The sequence below is a fragment of the Lepidochelys olivacea genome (assembly GCF_965140295.1).
Source record: "Lepidochelys olivacea isolate rLepOli2 genome assembly, chromosome: 10".
Lineage (NCBI taxonomy): Eukaryota > Metazoa > Chordata > Testudines > Cheloniidae > Lepidochelys > Lepidochelys olivacea.
Genome location: NC_140420.1, coordinates 5,930,009 through 5,944,134, shown reverse-complemented (window position 1 = coordinate 5,944,134; position 14,126 = coordinate 5,930,009). Strand labels below are relative to the sequence as shown.

Sequence of the window (14,126 nt, the reverse complement as noted above, 5' to 3'; positions counted from 1 at the left end):
GGTGGTTAACCCGCTTCCCTGCAGGGGGTGCTGAGGCTTTGATGGGCTCCTGCCGGGAAGTGATGTAATTCCTTCTCCGGCCACCAGGGGCGCTGCGCTGCGGGAGCCACGTGGGCTGCCGCCTGGCCCTGGGCACGAGCCCTGGTGCTGCTGCTGCTCCCCTGGCCCTGGGGCTCCCGCTGCTGCCTGGTGGGTCCCTGGCTGCTCTGATGGGCTGGGGCTGCGTCCTGCTGCTCGGGCTGCTCCGAGCCGCTCTCCCCGTGAGTGCCCACCCCCCCTGCCTGCACGCAGCCACGCCCGCACCCCCTGCCTGCACCAGCCCCTGTCTCCAGCCACCCCCGCACCCCCTGCCCGTAGCCAGCCCCTGCCGCACCCCCTGCCCTGCCCGCAGCCAGCCCCTGTCTCCAGCCACCCCCGCACTCCCTGTCTGCAGCCAGCCCGTTTCCAGCCAGCCCCTGCCGGACGCACCCCCTGCCTGCAGCCACCCCTGCACCCCCTGTCTCCAGCCAGCCCCATACCCCTGCCCTGCCCGCAGCCAGCCCCTGCCTGCAGCCACCCCCGCACCCCCTGCCTGCAGCCAGTTCCTGCCGCACCCCCTGCCCTGCCCGCAGCCAGCCCCTGCCTCCAGCCACCTCTGCACTCCCTGTCTGCAGCCAGCCCCTGTTTCCAGCCAGCCCCTGCTGCACGCACCCGCTGCCTGCAGCCAGCCCCTGTCTCCAGCCACCCCTGCATCCCCTGCCCACAGCCAGCCCCTGCCGCACCCCCTGCCCTGCCCGCAGCCAGCCCCTGACTCCAGCCAGCCCCTGCCGCACCCCCTGCCCTGCCCACAGCCAGCCCCTCTCTCCAACCACCTCTGCACTCCCTGCCCTGCCCGCAGCCAGCCCCTGCCGCACACACCCCCTGCCCTGCCCTGCCCACAGCCAGTCCCTGTCTCCAGCCACCAGCCCCTGCCGCATCCCCTGCCTGCAGCCAGCCCCTGGCTCCAGCCACCCCCGCACCTCCTGCCCCGCCCGCAGCCAGCCCCTGCTGCACCCCCTGCTCTGCCCGCAAGCCAGCCCCTGTCTCCAGCCACCCCCGCACCCACTGCCCCGCCCACAGCCAGCCCCTGCTGCACCCCCTGCCCTGCCCTCAGCCAGCCCCTGTCTCCAGCCACCCCCGCAACCCCTGCCCGCACCAACCCCTGCCGCACCCCCTGCCCTACCCGTACCAGACCCTGCTGCACCCCCTGCCCTCAGCCAGCCCTGCACCCCCCTGCCCTGCCTACAGCCAGCTCTGACCTCCATTCAGCCCCTGCCCTGCCTCCAGCCAGGCCCACACCCTCTGGTCTCCAGCCAACCCCACACCCTCTGGTCTCCAGCGAGCTCCGCACCCCCTGCCTCCAGCTAGCCCTGCCCCACGCCCCTCTCTGCAGCTGGCCCCACGTCCACTGGTGCCCTGCAGTTCCCAGGGCAGTAACCCTGCACACCTGCTTCAATGAGGGGGGCAGGGAGCAGCTAGGACCCACACATGTGCACGCCCTAGGGTGACCAGAGAGCAAGTGTAAAAAATCAGGATGGGGATGGGGGGTAATAGGAACCTATATAAGAAAAAGACCCCAAAATTGGGACTGTCCCTATAAAATCAGGACATCTGGTCCCCCTAGCACACCCCCAGGGAGCGGCGGGGACTCACACATGTGAAACGGAGCTCGTTTCTAGTTCAGGCCCATCTTTTTAAAAAAGAACTTTCGTCAGGGTTAACGTACATCCATATTTTCCCAGACAGGTCAGGTTTTTTGGTTCTTAAATCGCTGTCCGGGAGGAATTTTTAAAATTTAAAATTTAAAAATTCCTCCTGGGAAAATACGGACGTATGGTAACCCTGTTGGTACAAAAAATACATACTGGGGCACATCCCTTAAATCAGAACTTTTTATAGGGAACCAGTTGTTAAGATTTTGGCAACTCCTCACTGCATATCAGTATTCCTTTCTTGTTTTTGGCTGAGGAGCAAATTGGCCCACTGGATAGGGCACTGGGCTGGGACTCAGGACACTGAGGTGCCCTTCCTGGATCTATCACTGACCTCTCTTTTCCTGTCTGTCTTGTCTACTTCGATTGTAAGCTCATCAAGGCATAATGTCTCTCATTAGGTGTTAGTGGGCCCCTGATCTTGGCTGTAGCACGTAGGCCCTACTGTCATACAAATAATAAATAATAACAATAGTTGGCTCTCTGATAAGTTAAGCATCAAGGACAAAGCTGTATCAGTTTCAGCATGAGGTGACTTAGAATGGTAGGAAAAGATACCAGCCTGCTAGCCAAGAGGGAATTCAACTTGTTTTAATTTCTGAAAATACGATTTAAATTCAGATCCACACTTACATTCAGAGCCAATAAATAGACACAAAACAGCTTTTCAGGACTTCACAATCACTGTCATTTACATAGTAATAAAGTGACGGCATTACATTTCATAAGCAGTTTGGTTTAGAATGTTATACGGCACTATGAATGAATTTTCCATTTCACATTCATTTAATAATTCTTTTTCAAGGTATTTTTATTTCTGGGGTTTTTTTCAAGGGATTTGAGACACTTCTGGGCACTGCGTTTGGAGTCTCTTATGTGGATTAATTACAGTAAAACAATGCAAATGGTTAAGCAGCACCTCAAAACTATGGCATACGCATGCTTCCAAGATCAGTAAATTAGTGCTGTGAGCTGTTCCTTTGAAAACTTCCACTTAAGAAATAGTGCTTTTTCCTTTTTTAATATAAAACATTCACTTAACAAACTTTTGAGAATACTTTGGGGCAAATGAACCAATACACTCTCTGCTTTTTGCTGACCAAAAAGCAAATAGGATGGTTAAAACAAGGTCACAGCTGCTTTGCATCATCAGAATGGCACAGAGCAGCCAGAATGTACTGGTAAATTTGTCCCCAGCATATAGAAAGAGAAAGTGATAACACGTCTGATTGCTTTAGCTACAGTGCCTTGGGCATTCCACAGAATCCAGTATAGTCCATAATTCTTTCATGGGGGAGGGGGAATCTATGTACATTTGTTTGAGCTTGTGGGTCTCAGGATTTCAGTTTCATTTCTGATTTTGATCCCCCCAGTTTTTCAGCTCTGCAGTTTATTTACAGTTTTTCAAGCCAGGACCTTACACCTTACTTGTTTGCATATGTCCATTGAATTCCATGTTTCTCTGGGTTAGCATTGCTTCTTGCAAGCGGCTGCTGTTCTCCTGTCTGTGCTTGGTTGGATCTCCGTCTTCAACACCATTCCCCTTCCGGAGACATAAAACTTTCTGAAAACTCTGCTTGAAGTTGTCAGAGAGAAATCCATAAAGTATGGGATTGGCACAGCTGTTTGCATAGGACAGAACCACCACAAAGAAGTAAACACCAAGTAACCCAGGTTCTTCTGGCAAGGTGGATATCAAATTAACAATGTTCAGTATATAAAATGGGAGCCAGCAAAACACAAAGACAACCACAATGATGACCACCATCCTGGTCACTTTCCTCTCTGACCGTCTGCGCCTTGTAGACCCAACTCGGACCCCAGAAGACTTGACCTTAATCACGATCAGCAAGTAGCAGAGGCAGATCACCATCAGGGGTCCAAAAAATCCTAAAACCGACGTGTAAATGATGAAGGCTGCTGACCATATGTTTACTGGCTCTGGCCAGTTCATGTTGCAGGTGTGAAGGTGTTCCTGAACATCTGAAAATATAATGACTGGAAGAACCACCAAGAATGAGAAAGTCCAGACTGTTGTACTGATCAGTTTGGCCACCCTTGGACGCCGCCATTTGGTGGACTTGATGGGATGAACTACTGCAAGGTAGCGATCCATACTCATGACAGTCAAGCAAAAGATACTGGTGAATTGATTAATGCCGTCTACGGTCATAACGAGCCGACACCAAAAGGCGCCAAAGGGCCAGTAAGAGATGGCGTTCTGAGTAGCCAGGAACGGCAAGCCAAGCATGAAGAGTACATCGGCTACTGCTAAATTCAAGATGTAAATGTTGGTGACTGTTTTCATCTTGGCATAACGCAAAACCACATAAATGACCAAGGTGTTCCCACTGAGTCCGATTGCACATACAAGGAGATATATGATAGAGATAAGAACTGTGTGAACGTCTTTGGACACAGGCAGTCCTGGCATAGTCCTATTCCCCGTCATGTTCATCAGTGAGGAAGAATTTACATCTTGGGCACTGACCTCCATGCCAAAAGCACTGGAAAAATATAAAGGATCCATTTTTTCTTTCCCAATTTTTGTTAAGGCTGAGATAGATTAAGATTCACAACCATCTTGTTCCTGAAATAAGAAAAGGAAAGAAGAAAGAGAAGAAAAAAAGAATTTTGAAAAGCCATGCATTTGATGGGCAACATCCAGAACTGGATTTTACGTTAAGCATCTGTTGTAGGCATTGCTCAGTGTACCATAAATGTAATTACAAGTATAATCAACAATCGTTTTTGTATCAAGCAGGTGTTGCATTGGTATACAACATCCCCAATAAATAATAATATAAGAATCTATTATTCTTTTCTATGATTAATCACCAAGCTGGAACAGACCAATAGCTCATCACAATAGGGGCACATAAGTCTCGGTTTCATCCTCAGGAGCTGTTTGGAAAGGAATACGCCTGAAAAGCAGAGATGGAACTTTCAAATACAGATGCAGATTTTGAACACTCCAGAGTTCAGGGGCATTTGGATCCAGAGTTCTAGGTCAAGCCCATCACTACTCTAAAGCTTTGAAACCAAAAAGTGAGTTTTATGTATTGTTTTTTGCCCATCATTGTTTATAACATTGTGCTGGCATGTGGGTAGCAAGAGCAATCTTTTCCCAAGAAAGCATTGCCAGTCATGAATGTTAATTTCTGCGCACTGTCTCATGCCACTTCGAAGACAATGTGTCATTTGAATGATTCTATAACCCATCTGCCTTATGCCTCACCTCTTTCCGGGACCCAAAAAGAAGGTGAAATTCTCTGCTTTCCAGTGTGGAAAAACCACCTGAGCTCCTACTGAAAGAGATTAGCCATTAATTTAGGGCCAGATTTTCAAAGGGTTTTTAAGCAACCAAAGTGTCACAATAGAACCTGCTGGGCTGAGGCCTTTTGAAAATCTGGGCTCAGCTATAGCTGCTGATTGGTTTAAAATCTACCCATCATTTGCTATATTCTGGTCCGTAATGGCTATGCATTAATCCATTGTGAGTAGCAACAGGCTTGAACCGAAATTCCAAATCTAAATGCCTAAGGGGAGAAGGGTGTTTTTAAAATCCAGACCGTATTTGCAGCTGAAGCTCATTCCACTGAAATATTTCCCGGATCTGCCTGCTCACATACAAACAATCTGATCTGATAGATTCAGATGCCACTTACAGTCTGCCTGAACCACTTGAAAACCCACGGGAAACATCAGCACCTGTGTAGGTGGGGAAAAATAAAACCATCCATTACAGCAAACAAAGCCTGAGTAAAAATTCACTGATATCTATGACGGGAAGTCCTATGTTCTGGGACATTTAAGAATAGACAAAGCACTAGATGTAGCACTCATAAATGCAAAGAAAACTGCATTAGAAAGGAACAGATCAGCTCATTTCCAGCTCTAAATCCTAAGTCCATTAACTTTTCCCGTACGCTCTTTCTGCATGACCCCAACTTATGATTTGAGCTCTGTGTCAAGAAAACGCCTTTCGTGAGCCCTGACTTCAATGGGTGCCCTGACAGTCAGTAATAATAATTCCCAGCTCTTACAGAACATTTTATTTCAGTAGATCTCAAGCCACTTTACAAAGGAAGTCAGCATCATTATCAAACCTTTTGCAGGCGGGGAAGGCATGGCCCAGAGGTGAAGCAACTTGCCCAAGGTCACCCAGTAGTTGAGCTAGGAGCAAAACGCAGGTCTCCTGTTTCTCAGCTCAGTGCACTATCTACTAGGCCACACACATTTGAGTAGGCGTTAAGGTTTATTAGCCAAGCTGAGTAGGGGGAACTTTTCCAAGCTTCTGCCTCCACTGTGGCTGACTCACACTGATGTTATTTATTACTGTATCTCTTGCATGAGCACTCTGTCTAGCTAGTTTATGGAGCCACCACTACATGCGTAATGAGGTGCAAAACAGACAGTGTAGAACTGCAGAAGAGTTTACATTCAGAACCTTGTGGTCAGCTCAGGAGATTACTTCTCTCTCTTTCATCCACTACATTCACAGTGGGCCATAGTGTAAGCGCCTCCAGCTCTCAGTAATAGTAGGAAATAGTTTGTTCTGGTTCTGAAATGTGCAGGTGCGGAGTCCATGTCTGAAGAAAACAGTCTGCTTTATCATTGGCAATTGGGGAAGATGTGCCAGCGAAGACAAAAAATGCACGAAGATTAGGACAGAAGACTGAAGGGGACTGCGGTTGAAGATCACAAGTACATGCTGTAGCTAGAGTATTCATCCCTGGATGTCTTCTAGTCAAGAGTGGTTGCTCTTTCTGGAAGATATGCTTTAGCCAAATACAAGTTACTGGGCTCCATAAAGGAGTAAATGGGTGAAATTTAAGGGCCTGTGATTTACAGAAGGTCAGATTAAATGATCTAATGGTCCCATCTGCCATTAAACTCTATGAAACTATAGCAAATATGGGAGAAAAGAAATTGGAGGGGAATTTGCAGGTTCTGTACCTGATGAACAGCCACACTACCTTGTGTTTTTGACAGTGCAGTGATGGCCCTGATAGAAGACCCTTGATAGATACAGTAGGCAAGTCACTTCTGAGATTGTATAGCTCACAGGCTAAAGAGGAGTGGGCTAGGTTAATATTTAGCTGAGGAGCCTCCAAATATATTTCAGAGTAACAGCCATGTTAGTCTGTATTCGCAAAAAGAAAAGGAGGACTTGTGGCACCTTAGAGACTAACCAATTTATTTGAGCATGAGCTTTCGTGAGCTACAGCGCTGTAGCTCACGAAAGCTTATGCTCAAATAAATTGGTTAGTCTCTAAGGTGCCACAAGTCCTCCTTTTCTTTTTCCAAATACATTACCACCCACGTTCTACAGAAAGTGGGGCTGGTGCTTCTGTGAATGGTACTCTTCCCTGCGGTGTGCCCATTCTGACCGTGTCCCAGCATTGTTGGGAAAGGAACTTGTGCTGCTGGAAGAAACGACTCTCAGTGGAGATGCAAAAACAAGGTCCTAATGACTTTTTTCTTTAGAGATTCCTCAACAGATTTTTATTTTATTCTATTTTGTAAAAGCAGGAGTTTTAGCCCTGGCACTCTTATTAGATTCTATCTGGTGCATTTTGTATTTTCGGTTCCATGGAAACCACATAGCTGTTGCTTACATGATAAAATGCTACTTCTAAACTCATCATATTGCAATTTTTATCGCAAAAACTTTCACAAATTTCCATCAATCTGTGATACCCTGAGTACTGGCTAAATTCACAAGGAACTACCATTATCCCTACATTTGAGTTCTGGATGCCTTACTTGGGGAGAAATACAAAGACAGCTACCTCGGGGCTCAGCACGCCCAGTGGGGGAATGTGTGGGCAAAGTTTTAACTCTTAAGAACCCTCCTGTTTGTGTGCTGGCTCTGGCAGTCTTGAAAAAAATTGAACCTCTGCCTTTTGTGCCAATGCCCCCTGAGGGGTGAAAGCCAGATGCACTAATTGGTAGTGAAACCCATGGGAATGACAGAGGACAAGGAAATTCACAAGACCTCAAGCAGGTAAGATGATATCTGAAGACATTCAAGCTCTGAGTTTCTCTCTGCTTTGTGATATCAAGGCAAGACCAGGGTTGAGAAAGGCTTGAGTTGATATGTCTGCACTTTGCCAGGAGCAGTTCTCCTCCCCTGGCTTGTTCTGATGTGACCAGCCTCCAAATTGCTCACTCTGAGAACTATCTGGGGAAGGAAGAAGCAGGCCACATCAGGAATGCAAGTTGGGGATGGGGAATATAGACATGCAGTCCAGAATGGCACCACACAGAGATGTGCTGGGTTGGCAGACAAGAGGAAATGGGCAGGGAACATGAGGTTATCGGGTTTTATGGGACAGGCATATCCCAGGGGAGCATGGGGTACAGAACTGGGGAAGGATGTTTTCTTCTTTGGGGGAGAAAATAGGACATGGAGGGAAGCATAGCTCTTCAGTGCATATCTTTATACAGAAAGAAGAGTTTTGCTGTTGTAGACTCCGAAAGCTCCACTCTTTCCATCTGCTATTTCAGCATCTTCAATGAATCAATAATAATAATACTTAGCTCTTATACAGCACTTGACCCCCCATAGGTCTCAAAGCGCTTTAGACAGGCGATCGGTATCACTTCACCCTCGCCAGCAGCAGTTACTTCTCTGCTGTACTGTCACTTCCGTTTCACCACCCACCTTCAAGCTATGCTTTTTAAGGATTCAAGAAAGCTTGCCTTCAAGGGGTTCTCTCAGATCAGAGGCTGGTACAGCCCACATTTCAGATTTAGAGAAGTGCTTCCATTACTAAGAACCTACTACTGCTGCCAGCTAATGGAGTTACACCTGGAGCTCCACCATTAGACTCATGCGGTTTCAGTGCTGAAGATCTCAGTTTCAACCTCTGAGATGCTATATGTGGGGTTGTTATACATATCTGAGACCCATCCATTGCTGCCCTGAGGACCTGAGGATGAAAATGACTATAAGCAAAGGCAAAACTGTTTTTATTGCTTTTCATACTCCAAGCTGAGAGAAATATAGAAGGTAAATAAACAGCTTAAAGAGAAGAGCAGTAAATAGGATTTTAATATTTTTTTTTAAATGTTAATAAGCTAGGGCTCGATTCTCCAAACTTTACATGTCCAACTGTGTGCATGATTTGAATGTACAATTACCTTTATTGCATGCATGAAATCAGATAATTGTGCATGCAAATGGCCATTCAGACACACAAATGGCCATTTGCAAATTCAACGGTGCAGTTTGAATTTGCAGCGTTGGTAACTGCATTCATAAATTAGGCTTGCAATTCAGTGTACTTGCTCCAAATTGTGCTATATACAGTACCTCAGTTACAATAGCAAAGCTAAGGCTTATCAAGCCTAATACTTCAGGACATAAACTTGTCACCAACAGAGATCAGGAAGAAGTTGCATAAAAACCAGAATCTTTGTGGGTAAAGGTTTCATCGGCTCCTGCGGCTTACTTGCCAACTGGAATCAAAATCTTCTCTGTACAGCATCAAATTTACTCGGTGTGAAGAGAATTAAGATAACAGAAAGTTAGATTATGGCTTTTCAGTGAAGAATAAGCAGCAGGAGCAGATGAAATGCGAACCTGCCAGATAGATCCTATTTTAAAGCAAGTGATGGAATTTAGTCATAGAAAAACCAGCTGGGCAAATAGCCAGGACACATCAGTAGAATTGTACCTCAATTTTGACTGTTTCTCAAAGTTTCCCACAATGTGCCAGGGGAGCTACTGGTTTTGATGGGGAGAAAAATGGCTGCACTACTGCCTCCTAAGAGTGCTCCTGTTGTGAAGCAAGGATACTGCCCCCTCCCTCAAATACAAGAGAATGGGGAGGCAGGACAGCTGAGCTCACTGCTTCTCCACTGCAGAGAGGGAAATCCAGCTCTTCGTTTAACAGGTGAAGCAAGAGGAGGGGCTTGAAATGAAGGAGCGGACCCTCAGCCGGCGTAAACGGGTGAAGCTCTATTGAAGTCAAAGGAACTGTGCCAGTACACAGTACCTGAGGATCTGGCCTTAGGAGGAGTGTGTGTTGAGGTAGGCAGGGGCGTAAAACAATATAATAAATGTGTAACTCTGCTAGACACCAAAAACCAGGGTTTTAGCAGGGACACTGGTTCATTACAACTACCCTGCCGGGGAGAGGGCTTAGTAAACATCATCACGCTGAACAAGGGGGTAAGCCAGGCTGCCCGCATCCCCAAAGGAACCCCCCACCCCCCCAAAAAAGTGGCCCATCAATTAAGAGGAAAAACCTGTGGGCCACGACCTGCCCAAAATACTCACCGAGCTTTTAACATTTCAAGCCCAACATTGCTTGTTTTTAGCCGGCTGATTTGACAGCTGTATAACTATGTCTCTCGGGAATGTGAACACCCCCTGAGAGACGTAGATACCCTGATCTAACTCCCAGAGTAGCCAGTGCTAGGTCGAGAGCAGAATTCTTCCGTCGACCTAGCTACTGCCTCTTGGGAAGAAGATTACCTAGGGCAATGGGTGAACCCTTCTGTTGGTGTAGGTAGAGTCTACACTGTAGCATTTTCAGTGTAGGCAAGCCCTTAGCACTGCCGGCAACCTTCAAACTCTCTATGCATATCAATCTAACCCCCAGACTCCCACTGCATTTCAAGTGACCTCCCACTCTTACCCCTTCTGCTTAACAATCTATCCCACCTTGTATTTAACTCACAGACTCTGCTTCCTTCCCAGAGCTGAGGAGGAGCTCGAAAGCTTGCGCATTCTGCCAAAGTTGGTCCAGTAAAAGATGTTACCTCACCTACCTTGTCTCTCTCTTAATAAACCAAGTTGGGCAAAGATTTTGCAATAAAACCCTTTTTTTTTTAACTAAATGAAAATTTCCATTTTTGTGGAAATTTTTCAATTTTCAGTCGCAATTATTTTTAGCAAATTTTTCAATTTTTTAAAATTCAGCATTCACAGTTTTTGCTTCTCCTGCCCCCCCCCCCCATGGAAAAGGGGATGGAAAAGTTGGAAGAAAATGAGAGAGAGTAATTTTTTCTCACTTTTTCAAACGTCCCTTTTTTCTCATTGGAAAAAACATTTTAAAAAACAAGAGAAATCTTTTTTCTCCTTGGCTGAAGTGAAACCAACATGTGCAAAACCTGTTGACAAAATTTTTAAAAAATGAAAAAAATTGTGAAAAATTTTAATGAAACAAAAATTGTTCCATTCTCCATTTTTCACAAAATAAAGCCTTTTCTTCTGCTTCTTCTTCTAAATAAATAAATAACATAGAGCTTTTTTCACCTGATTAGTTGATACCACAGATACTGACTGACTTTGAGGGCAAATATACGATGTGTTACCATTTTGGCTTTGGGTAATGTATCAAATTTTTAGCAATTATATTTTTCTGCTGACAATTTTAGTGTTATCACCCTCATGACCGGCCATTATGTATTTTATATACATATTAGAGCAGGGCAAATAATTCATTGTGATAAATTATCCCATGAACTGTGCCCTTTTCAGTTTATAAAATGTTCATAAATGTATATTTGCAATTTGCAAGTCTTTGTGGAATAATTCATACAAAATGTTTCAGACTTTGGCATGTTCATAAATTATCCCTTTTGACTAATGGTTCCTGGGGTGTGAGTGGCCACGTAAGTCACATGGCATTATTTCTGCTCCCTGACTGGTTGTCTAAAATGTTTTAAACAGAAGAATAGTGAATAGTGATTAATCAACAGTGAATACTTTTCTTCCTACACAAATACACTTGTTCATGTGAGAGTCATTCCAGCAGCCCTACTGTTTCTATGATTCAGTGATTCTATAATTCAGGTAAATGAAAGTGCTTTCATGCAACTATCCATGAAAAGGTGTTAAATGGTACAATCACAGAATGAGCAGTGATGGTTTGGCATTCATACATATACTTGTGGGCAGGTATTAATAATATGTCTCTAGATCTCACATGCAAAGAGTAAATATTTTCTGCCTGGATTGTAACCCTAACTAAGCAAAATTCTATGCAGTTGTTTCCCAATAAACACATGCAGTTCGTGCAGTCCCTGCCTATCTACTGGTGACTAGCATTTTACTCCACTTGTTCGGCTTCTGTTGCTATAACCTCTCCAGGTCATTGCTCATTACAAAGATCAAACAACGTGGAGCTTGTCTGCGATGACAAGATCTACATACACCGCTTCAACAACCACCTCTACAGCCAACTCTCCCCACCTCTAAGTGATCACTTTAAAGCATCCCTAAAAAAACTTTGGGCTGCCTTTAAAAACTAACCTCTATTAGGCAAGCACTCCATTTGTTGCTGCATGCAAGGTGACTGCTTAGGATTGCCTGGGTCACTGTATTATATATGCATTTATATGTACATGGGCATGAACACATATGCAATGTACGTGTGCAGATGGGCTCAGATTCCTTGAGTCGCTGCTGCATTTGAAAGCAACGTTTAGCCATCCGGAGCTATTTGCATGAACACGCACACCACACCTTGTCCCTTAGGAAAGATAAACTGTCTAACTATTTTAAGCAGGATTATTATTTTACTCTGAAACCTATTTTAAGCAGGTACATTCTCAGGTTTGACCAGTAGCTCTCGTGGGGACTCGGGGACTCTAGTTACATTGTCTGCTTGAACTTCCATGCCTTTCATATAAACGTCCCATTAAAACAACCAACACAGCCCCGGTCAAGGACCCCACAAAGAGACAGGTGCATAAATCCCCGTGGGGGGTGGGGGGAAAGGTCCTTTTCACCTGGCTTTGCAAACAATTCCTCCGTTATCTCCGATCTGCCCTAAGAAGGAAAGTTTTAAGGAAATGGGAGCTCCAGACTGTGCATGGGTAAAATATTTGCATTATTAATACAAACTTGATACCACTCTGGCCTCAGCCTCCTATTTACTTTACCCCCTCAGGCGAAGTGAGTTCAGATGCACTTTGCCACCCCCTCCCTGATCAGTTATTAAAGTCTTTTCTCTCACGAATAGGTTGCAAGACGCAGAGGGAAAGTCTGTGCAAATTTGGCCATCAATCGGCTGGGATTTCAAAGGAGCCTAAGGGTGTTAGATGCCCAGCTCAGAATGGAATAGGTGCCTAACAATTTTTGGAGACAAAGGCAGGATCCCTGAGGACAAGCTGGAGATGAAAAGGGACCGCAAAAGAAGAAAGATCTTTCCAGTGCCCCTTCCTTGTGCCCCCGTACTGGCCTGGCCATAGACACTGGTGAATGTCACAAACCCCAGCCCCATAAATCTCTCCACACGCCTCTCTTCCAGTCCCGGCTTCCTTTGGCACATGGAAAAAACCAAGGGGGCAGGGTTACCTGCGTGTCCGTGGATTCTTCTTTGCAAGAGCAAGGTAGGAAATAAACTGCCCCCGCTTCCCAGTTCCAAGGAGCCCAAGTAGATGTCACACGCGCCTGGGCTACAGCCCCGAGCCGACTCTTCTCCCCCGAAGCCAGCTAAAGGAGGATCAGATCCCCCCCACCCCCGCCGCGCCCCACCCCTTTAGGGGCTTTAAAACGGGCGTGAAAGGCGAGCAGCTGGTTGCCGCGCTCGCCCAGCCCAGCCCCACGGCGATCCGTGCAGCCAGGGGGCAGGCCAGGGGGAGCAGCGACCTACCTGCCGCAGCGGCGGGGACGGACGCGGATAACACGCTGCCAGAAAAGAGAAGCGGTGCCAGGATCCGCTTGGGAAAGGTCCTGTGTAAACGGGGGATGGTTGCGAAGCCTGGGTCCCTCACAGAGGCTCGGAGGCTGGGAAACACCAGGGAGAGGGCTACTTAGCAAAAGGGGGGCGGGCGGGCGAGCGGGGGGGTGTCCCAATTTCCACTTCCCCCAGCGACCAGCTGGAGTCTCCGGGGCTCCGGGTGGCGCGTTCAAAGGGAGGGAAGTTGCAGGTGCCGCCTGGCGCTCCAGCAGCTGGCTGCAAAGTTGTCCAAGCGCGCCCCGAAGAGCAGAGAGAGAAACTCCCCGTCTGGGATCTTCCAAGCCTGGCTCCTTCCCTGGTAAGGGGGGGGGGGCTCACTCCAGGTCCTTTAGTGGCAGGGGTCCCCCGCCTATGGGGTGTGTGGGTGTGTGAAAGAATGGGTGAAGGGGAGACGCTTACCTGCGCTGCCTTTGCTCTGGATCCCTTTGCTTCCTTGTCTTTAACCCCCCACCCCGCCGCTTTTAAAGATCTGGGGGCCGGGGAGAGGGGTTGGTTTGGCTGGCGGCTGCTTCTGGGATCCCTATGGCAGGTGGGTGTCCTCTGGAGCTTCGCCGCCTGCTGCTTCAGAAATGCCTCCCTTTCTCTGGTTTCCTTCTGGGGCTTGCAGGCTGTTCAGGGTAAATGCCCCCCCCCCCCCCGCCTCTCTCAGAGCCCTCCACAGGGGGATCTCTCCTCCCCTCTCCAAGCCCTGCTC

At 47.2% G+C, this 14,126-nt stretch overlaps 1 protein-coding gene across 2 annotated transcripts; it reads right to left on the bottom strand.

The window, feature by feature from the left end:
• Positions 1-2,364: 2,364 nt before the first annotated feature.
• SSTR5 (somatostatin receptor 5) lies at positions 2,365-13,914 on the bottom strand. Of its 2 annotated transcripts, none has more exons than XM_084640506.1 (2): positions 13,832-13,914; positions 2,365-4,320 (listed from the first exon to the last, which is right to left on the bottom strand). In XM_084640506.1, the coding sequence occupies exon 2, from the start codon at positions 4,258-4,260 to the stop codon at positions 3,148-3,150; it is 1,113 nt and encodes a 370-aa protein (XP_084496632.1). In that variant the 5' UTR covers positions 4,261-4,320; positions 13,832-13,914; the 3' UTR covers positions 2,365-3,147. The 2 variants fall into 2 exon arrangements, with proteins under 2 accessions (XP_084496632.1, XP_084496633.1); XM_084640507.1 differs by lacking the exon at positions 13,832-13,914 and adding an exon at positions 13,048-13,116.
• Positions 13,915-14,126: the final 212 nt, after the last annotated feature.

Bases quoted from the DNA above. Each gene is read 5' to 3' on its own strand.
- SSTR5 (XM_084640506.1), bottom strand. From the start codon at position 4,260: ATGGATCCTTTATATTTTTCCAGTGCTTTTGGCATGGAGGTCAGTGCC.